The sequence below is a fragment of the Limulus polyphemus genome, unplaced genomic scaffold (genome assembly GCF_000517525.1).
Source record: "Limulus polyphemus unplaced genomic scaffold, Limulus_polyphemus-2.1.2 Scaffold4368, whole genome shotgun sequence".
NCBI lineage: Eukaryota > Metazoa > Arthropoda > Merostomata > Xiphosura > Limulidae > Limulus > Limulus polyphemus.
The window spans coordinates 41607-51355 of record NW_013669978.1 but is presented as its reverse complement, the minus strand read 5'-3'; the positions used below and the strand labels follow the sequence as shown (position 1 = coordinate 51355).

Sequence of the window (9749 nt, the reverse complement as noted above, 5' to 3'; positions counted from 1 at the left end):
TGCCACACCGAACATGCCAGTCTTTTCAGCTGTGATGGCGTTATAATGTGACTGTCAATCCCAGTATTCGTTGGTAAAAGAGTAGCCCAAGAGTTGGCGGCGGGTAGTGTTGACCAGCTCTCTTCCCTCTAGTCTATCACTGCTAAAGGATATGTGCGAAATTCAAAACAAACCAAATCCTTATAGATTTTAAACAACAAAGGTGTAAATATAGAGTTTAGATATTTCTTTATCTTCCACTGCCTAAAAGGATTTTCGTAGCTTTAACGTTTTCTTGCTGAATATACATATTATTTTATCTCTCAACGTTTACCTCAGTGCAAGTATTAAAAATGCCCTCCTGGACAAGGAATTGTGGAAGAAAAAAAAACAGATGTGAAAATCTATTTTATACCCTCTGGTTTGGAATCCAATAATTAGTAAGTTAAGAGTAATCATAAAAATGAACTTTCATGTTATTTTCTCATAACAGCATAAACACTAAACTTATAGCCATATATTATCCCTTATAAGGTAAAACATTGCGGCTTTAGTTTAAGCGAAATTTAAAAATTTGTCAGAATTCTTTGTAGCAAACAAGAGCGCAAAAAGCTTTGAACACCTAAGACCTGTTTTGTAACACCGACTAACACCGTCAAGCAAATCTAGGGGGTGCGGGTGTAACATCGACAATCACCTACCAAGTAAACTTGAGTGGTTTGTATAGCATCGACAAGCACCGCTAGGTAAACTTGTTTGTTTGTTTTGAATTTCGCGCAAAACTACACGAGGGCTATCTGCGCTAGCCGTCCCTAATTTAGCAGTGTAAGACTAGAGAGAAATCAGCTAGTCATCACCACCCACCGCCAACTCTAGGGCTACTCGTTTATCAACGAATAGTGAGACTGACCGTTACAATATAACGCCTCCACGCCTGAAAGGGCGAGCATGTTTAGTGTAACGGGGATTCGACCCCGCGACCAGGTAAACTTGAGTGTATTGTGTAATATTGGCAAGCACTGCTAAGTAAACTTGAGTGGGTTTGTAACATTCAACAAGCACCTACCATGTAAACTTGATTTTATTGTTGTTTTCATAAAATTCACTTTTTGTTCTTGACTCAAACATTATTTCTTAATGTTAATTCACTTTTAATTGCTATGTATTCACTTAGTAGACATATTTCAAAATTTTTGTTGTGATACCTTATAAAAATATGAAATTAATAATTTTGAAATTGAAATTTACAATAATAACTACATTGTAATTATTAAGTAATATGTTTGCTACGAGCTTAAAGTACACCATAAACTCGAATTGGTTCAATCTCATTAAAGAAAAAAAAGATAAAATCCTAGCATTTTCAACAAGTTAAGCAGTCTTAAGCAAGAGAAAAGTTGTTACAACCCGATGAAGGCAAATGTTTACCTACAGAAAGAGCTGAGTTTTGTAATCAAGTTTACCATCTTTTCTTATCATACTTGTTATTCTGCTATTACAAATGAAGTGGGTCGCTTACACCCACTCACCAATCAACATTTACAAAACTGTGACTTGGCTGTTTTATCATTAGAACCACTATAAAAATCGTTCAATACCTTTATATAAATCACCATTTCAATAAATCAAATGAACATTATAAGTTATCATGGTCTCCTGTGCTCAGTATAGCAAGGATAACTGCAATACTATCGATCTAAAGGAATCATTCCTCTGTCACAGTGTTTGCCAACAAAAGCAGTAGCAGCACTGTTACATCAGTAGTTCCTCCGTCACCCGCGCACCTCGCCACCAGAGAGCGCCACACGTGTGTCGTACTTAGACAGTGGAAAGGGGTGAGTAGAGATAGGGGCAATGGTGTCATAATTTCACGTGTTGATAGGGGCACGTTGCTAGGACACCATGACAGGCGTACATGAAGTCATAGTTCCATGAAGTGGAACCACAATCATTATGAGGTCATCATACATGTTCCCACATGTAATCAGTGGCTAGATTTGATTATAATCTACAGTCGCTTTATGTATAAAAACTTCACTAATTCATCAGTTTTGTACTTAACCAAACTTTTTTTTAATTTCCTGATTTTTTATATGTAAATCACATATCATCCTGAAAAAGACGATTATTTAACATGGAAACTTAAGACAATCTTACTTTTTCACTAGTTTGTCTTTATCCATATAATTATGTTATTGATAAAAATATTGTTTCTTATGATAAAAGACAAGAAATACAATTTTGATTTAACATACTGATTACAGTTTTAGTTTCTATATTTAAACATACTTTTTACAATTAATGTCCTGAAAAGGATGCAAAAACTTTTATTTCAACAAGACAGCTATTATCATATACATACTATCATTTATTTGAATGAGGCAGTTATTATAATCAATAATTTAAATTACATACTTTTTGTCCTGAAAAAGACGATTATTTAATTCTCTATATAATTTAACATACCGTTATATATATATATATATAATGCATGTTATAATGTTCTATGAATGATTTCATTTTGTTACAACTAAAAATATTAAATGAATGACTTACTGTTTATCCATCCATTCCCTTGAAGATTAAAATTTCATAAAAACTTTGTGACTGTCTAGTGTCAAGACACTATTTATTAGTAAATATCACACACATACAGACAATGCGAGCACTGACGTCAAGAAACGAGTTTGTTAGGAGGTTGTCACACATACAGTGTGGAGCTGTGAGATATTTCAACTGACTAGTCCATGACAAGTTTTGACCTTTGTTCATTAGTCACATTGAAGAAAACATTATATGTTCGTTTCTACATCTTTCAAAACTTTATGTACATTTAAACTTAGTTGTTTTCCAAATACATAAATGAATATAACCGAGTTTTAATTGCAATGTTTCGATTATTTCACTTTATAGAAAGATTCTAAGTTACAAAACAGTATTTTGTGACTATCTTATATAAAGTTCATGTTTTGTCAAAGTCCAATATACTATTGTGTAAGTAAAATTAACAATTTCTACACAATCAACAAAAACTTCAGGTACAATAAGTGTCATAGATTATAATTTACTGGATTAGCTTTCATACAAATTATGTCCATTCCAACTCATTATGTAAGATTTTATATAGTTTATAACGATAATGTACCAGTCTTGTACTTTACTACATTTGGTCGAAAGTTAAATTTATTTATCTCATGTTATAATGTATAATGGAAATACAGTTTGCTTTGGTTGCAAAGTTTATTCTGTAATGATAGACAATAAACATGATGAGTTTATAAAATATGAAATAGAAAATATGTATTTTCTTCTCTTGATCATAAGAAACAACAAACTGAAATATTTTGTTGAGAGCTTTTTATTGTTATCCCAGTTATTTTGTTTCTTCTTTAAATCTTTAAAGGTAGGATGCATGCATATTATATTTGATAAATCTTGTATATAGTCGTCTTTCTTTACAGTAACCCAGAAAGATTCATTGATAGGACCTGATAAATTTAACTGCATTACTCGCAATCTGAGAGTTCGAATCCCCGTCCCACCAAACATGCTTGCCTACACAGCCGTGGGGGCGTTATATTGTGATGGTCAATCTCACTATTCGTTGGTAAAAGAGTAGCCCAAGAGTTAGCGGTGGGTGGTGATGACTAGCTACTTTCCCTCTAGTCTTACACTGCTAACTTAAGAACGGCTAGCGCAGATAGCCTTCATGTAGGTTTGCGCGAAATAAATAGAAAAACAAAACAAACAAACTATTTCCAAGTTTGGTTTTAAGCTTAATTTTTTAAAGCTAAAGTAAGCGAATAATCACAAACTTTCAAGCATAATCAAAACTATTATTTACGTAGATTAATTTCTAAACCTAAACAGCATTTGGATGGCAGATGAAAAAACGTGGTTACTGTGACAATATTTAAATTTGATTTCCAGAACTTATGTTTTTCAAGACACTTAAGAGATGTGTAAAACAAAACGTTCAAGATGTAATCGTGACAGCAAAATAATACAAACTTTTTTATTATATCAAATCTTTCTATATCCATAATTCTGATTTGACATATAATTATATGAGCATTAAATTGACAAATTAAAAATATAGACAGAATATTGCTTGTTTAAAATTTTCGCGAAAGGCTACACAAGGGTTATTTGCGAGCTAATATAGACAAAATAGGAGGCCCGCTAGTTAACAGCTCCCACCTACAACTCCTCTCTAATTGAATAATGGGATTTAACCGTCACTTTTATAGTGCATCCACGGCCCAATGTGCTGAGCGCGTTTATGTAGCAACAGGGCGCGAACCATGAACCTCAAAACCTACAACCCAGGCACACTAATTACTACGCCCAAGCTATAGGGAAGGACTAATATTTAAATATGATATGGTCAATTTCATTAATTACAGTATTTCCGGTTGTTAAAGTCACGTAGATTTAATGGATACGTAATAATTTTTCTTTCAGCTTTTATAAAATAATGTCCTACATGCCCATCGATTATTGATAAACACTAAGGAAAAAGATCAGAAAGATACCAACTGGCACAAACCTCCATCCATTCATTTTATCATTAGAAAATGTCCCATCAATTAAAGCAGCCACAAACTGTCCTCCAGCAAAGAAACAACCGTTGAGAGTTACCAGTCTTCCTCGGATATCAAAGGGCGCCACCTCTGATAAGTACAAGGGGACGATCATTGATGTTAATCCTAAAAAAATGTAATATATATAAATTTATTTATCAAAAAATTAATAACTGGAAAATTCTGTTACATCGTTTAAACTATAGCATTTTATTGATGGTTACAAATAGTTCAATAAATACTATACAAATAGAAATAAAAAAAACCACCGTCTATTGATCTTGTGGACATATAAAAAAGGATAAAATTTATATCAAACAGATTACATCTAATTAATGGATTAATTAAATTACTTTAACTGGACCATAATATTTTTCTTCTACAAATATTGATTCGGATTAATTTAAGTGATCACTTTCTTTAAATGATCTTAAAGGTTATGAATGTAACTTTAATTTTTGGATTTTAATTCTATATAGGTTAATATTTCTACATGAATCGCGTAAGTGGGTTCGCGAAATTATTATTTTCCGTTGTGTCTACCAAGAAATTTTTTTAGAAAGATGAACTTAAATGTATTTAATGAAATTAGAAAATATATTTTGCCAAAAGCCTTAAGTGTTAGCTAGGAATAAGACGTTAGAATCCGAAGAGAAATTTTAATTATATTTTTTGTTTATAAGGAATTAAGATTTTGTTTGTTTGAATTTATGCACAAAGCTACACAATGGGCTATCTGTGCTCTGCCCATCACAGGTATCGAAACCCGGTTTCTAGCGTTGTAAGACATGCCGCTGTGCCACTGGGGGGGGGGGGGCAGGAGTTAAGAATAAAAAAAATATGAGACGGAAGGTTGTAGATGTAAAATTTTTTTTGTTATTACATGGTCTTAACCTTCAAACTTTGAGTCATACATTTACTGCGACTCCTCTAGCAAGTGGTTTATATCAAGAAAATAAAGTGATATTTTTCTTTCTACCTTAATTTCTTTTTTAGGAAATCAGTTAGAGGAAAGAAGGTCGGACACATTACGGGGAGTAAATTCAATGATCCACACCTAAATTTAGGAGTTTTGTGTCGTTTCATCACTTATGTAAACATATAATTTTCTTTACATTCTCAATTAGGCCTTATTACAGGAGAACTGCCGTTTGTTGATTTCTTTAATTATCGTGATTAGTGTCATAATTCTATAAACGACTTTCCATAAATCCGCCACTGCTCTTTTACAAATTCACATTGTACTTCACGCTATCGTGTACTTAGTGTGTCTAATATACATATATAACCTGTTCTTCATGTCAAGTTCCCCGATGGGACAGCGCTAAGTTTATAGACTTACCACGCTTAAATCCGGGGTTCGATTTCCCACGGTGGACGTAACAGATAGCCCAATGTGGCTTTGATCTAAAACAAACAAAAACTCCTTATGTGAAACACTCTTGAATACTTTTTGATTTAGTTTCAAAACCAAAACGAAAACAGGCCCAGTGAACAGAGCTGTTTGTTTATCCTCATTGCCAAATTACGTTTGTAATTTTAACAACTATTTGCACATTTGACTTATAAAAATAAGCTATTTAAACCTCAGCTATGAACCCTACTTATCGAAATGTAAGACCAGGAGGGAAGATTAGGCACTTTCCTAAAGAAACATTATCCTTTACCCGAATCGAATAAATTTCCGTGGAATTAACTGAACGCTCCTCCGATGGGTCAACGGCTTACAACGCTAAAATCCACGGTTCAATTCTCAGCAGAGGACATAGCCCATTGTGTAGCTTTGCGTTTAGCAACAAACACTATTATCGACCACCCAGTGGCACAGCGGTATGTCTGCGGACTTACAACGCTAGAATCCGGGTTTCGATACCCGTTGTGGGCAGAGCACAGATAGCCCATTGTGTAGCTTTGTGCTTAATTACAAACAAACACTATTATCGCTAGAAAATATCAAGCTAACTCTAAATACCTGAAAAAAGTAAACCTATGTATTCCTTCCTATAGATGAGCACAACCCAGCAACCGCGAAGGATAAAAAATTGTACAATTGTCATCCTGACATTGATTTTGCTTCTAGTTTGATGATAATCAAAGAAGAAACAACTATTGTACGCACATCAAATGACGTCAGAGATAACGCTAAAATTTGAAGAACGAAAAATTTAGTGTGCAAAATTACATACGCTCGCTTTTTGTTCTGGTTGTTTAAATCCACAAATGGACATTTCTTCGGGTGGAGAAAATCCTCATTTGTGTTTTTTTTTTTTTAGAAACTGAACAAATTCCATTAATTGTTAGATAGATGTTTTTTACATATTCTTTTAACTTCTACTATTACCAGTAGACTTGAACTGCAACATGTGACTTCGTTTCAAGTTATTACACCTTTGAGAAAAGAGGTTTTCAATATGTTTGGTCACAAACATACAAGTGATGAAGGTTGTTGTTTTCTTAGGGCAAAAATACACAACGGGCTACCCTCATTCTATCCATTACGTGGATCTAACCTGTGTTTTTAGTTTTGTAAGTCTATAAACTTACTGATGAACAATGGAGGGAACTGACGAAGGTGAATAACAGTAAATGAAAAATATTACTCTTTTTATGTAATTTCTATCATTTTTTCTTCTTTCGCCTTCTTTAGAAGGCGTTTAATCTAGCACAGTGCATTTCCATTTATTAACTGTCCACAAATTGCACTCTAAACCTCACTAGAGCCATGTTCTCATCCTTGCATTAGAGGTGTTCTTCAACTGATTATAAGTTGCCACACTCCAATTTTTAGCCGCAGCATAGCGGCTCATAGAACGTCTCTAAGGTGTTTTTAAGTACAAACGTTTAGCTCATAGCTCTGTCATCTCTTGACCGATTTTTAGCCGCGGCATAGCGGCTCCTAGAACGGCTCTAAGTTGTGTTTTTTAAGTACAAACGTTTAGCTCATAGCTCTGTCATCTCTTTGCCGATTTTTAGCCGCGGCATAGCGGCTCATAGAACGGCCCTGAGTTGTTGTTTTTTAAGTACAAACGTTTAGCTCATAGCTCTGTCATCTCTTTACCGATTTTTTGCCGCGGCATAGCGGCTCATAGAACGGCTCTAAGTTGTTGTTTTTAAGTACAAACGTTTAGCTCATAGCTCTGTCATCTCTTGACCAATTTGAGATCTAATTGCAGTTTTGGACTAAGGAGGTCAAACCATTTCGATTGATGTATTTGACCACGCCCAAGGTCTCATACATTAATTCACTTTAATCCTGCCTAAAAGAATTTCAATTTCAGGGTAGGCTGGTAGAGATCCCCATGAGTAATAAAATCTAATCGCACATCCCACGCTTGGTATTGCTGGTGCACAAACATATAGATTGGTTGAGTTGTGTACTTTAACCTTGATGAAGCCGCAAAGGTGAAACGTTGGTTGAAATGTATTCTTTTATATTTATATGGAGTGTAAAGGTTGTTTTTCTAAACTTTGTACAAAAATATAGCTAATAAAAAGGAAAAAAAAGGTCTCATAGATTCTTTTGCTCTAATCCTGCCTGAAAGAATTTCTAGTGCCTCGGCTATTGAGGATTCCCTCTTGTTTGTAATGAATTTCGCATAGAATTACAAGAGTGTGTTGAATTAGGACAATTATTGAACATTTTAGTCGGTTAGATCATAAACTGTGGTACCTTCAGTCTGTCATTAGCAGTTGCTTCTAGTTGCTAACGTATTCCCATTTTATTGCCACGAGTAATATAATCTTATGACCTATCCCGTTAAATAACTGGTCAAAGAAACGGTTTTTCGTAACAAATCTCTTTCCGGAAGAGTACTGTAGTTATTGTTAAACGCTTTTGATGAACTTTGGAGCAATCACTACTCTTACCCATTGTCTTGGAGTCTAACCATGATGTAACCATATCTCTGTGTTCAAACAATCACTTGACGTATTAAAAAAATCAACACATTTTACAAATGCAAACAGATGAAACGTTTCTCATATATGTTTGTGAGGTACTATTAAAGCGACCGGTCTGTGTACTTTTCAATCATAAATAAACAAATTAACAAAATGATGTTTGACACTATTATAGGGTGTCCAAAAATGTGTCCAAAAAGTACAAAACCTGGTGATTACCAAATAATTAATGCATTTAATTAAAGCCTAATGATGAAAATTTATGTTCCCATAATCTCTATTCACACCACATGTTCATCGTAGGTTCCACGTTTACCGATAATAGACTGCATTTGGACTGCCATATTGTTCATCACTTCAGGGAATGTTTGTAGGGGGTGCTCCGAATTTCCTGGCGGATATTGCACTTCAGGTCATTAATAGTCCGAGGCTTGGGGTTAGCATAAATCTTATCTTTTAGCTAATCCCATAAAAAAGAATATGGAGGTGACAAATGGGGTGAATATGGAGGCCATTCCACATCCTCATGAAGAGAAATCAGTCGATCTGGAAATTTTTCACGGAGGTAACACCTTGTTTCTCTGGATGTATGAAAAGATATTCCGTCCTGCTGGAACTACTGTGGATGTATGAGAAGCTGTTCCATCCTGTTGGAACTACTGTGGATGTATGAGAAGCTGTTCCGTCCTGTTGGAACTACTGTGGATGTATGAGAAGCTGATCCGTCCTGTTTGAACTACTGTGGATGTATGAGAAGCTGTTCCGTCCTGTTGGAACTACTGTGGATGTATGAGAAGCTGTTCCGTCCTGCTGTAACTACACAAGGTGATGTACACAATAGTACTTACAAGAAAAAAGTACATTACTTTTGTTACTGAATATTTTCCTTAATCTATAGTAGATATTAAATTGCTCTTCTATATGTGATATTATAGTGTTTAGATCTGTACATTAACATAAAAATAGTGGCACTACAGCATTTAGGACATTTGTGGCTCAAAGTTAGACCCTGTATATAGAGTCACAGCAATCCCTTTGTTTTAACTCGAATGGCATTACCACTGTTATTATATATTAATAATTAAAAGAAATTTAGAGCAAAAAATGTTATATTGCCCCAAATCTCTCCAAATGTGTTATATAAAACTTTTTGATCACATTCACTTTCATAGATTATATTTCATATATATATATAAATCAATATAAAATATGGGTTGTTGAGTGTTCCTTATTTTAAAGAATCAACCATTCTTTTCTTCAGTTCATAAGAATTCGATAAAGTGTGAG

The 9749-nt window shown here is 34.3% G+C and overlaps 1 protein-coding gene across 1 annotated transcript in view; it reads right to left on the bottom strand.

Moving 5' to 3' along the window:
• The window catches only part of LOC106471042 (proton myo-inositol cotransporter-like), a gene marked incomplete at its 5' end in the record, with an annotated part of 31775 nt that extends 25840 nt beyond the window's left edge, over positions 1-5935 (bottom strand). Inside the window, 2 exons of the mRNA XM_022399669.1 lie at positions 4529-4688; positions 5905-5935. Coding sequence (XP_022255377.1) covers positions 4529-4688; positions 5905-5935 — 191 coding nt within the window. The remainder of the gene's footprint in view (positions 1-4528; positions 4689-5904) is intronic.
• Between the last annotated feature and the right edge of the window lie 3814 nt (positions 5936-9749).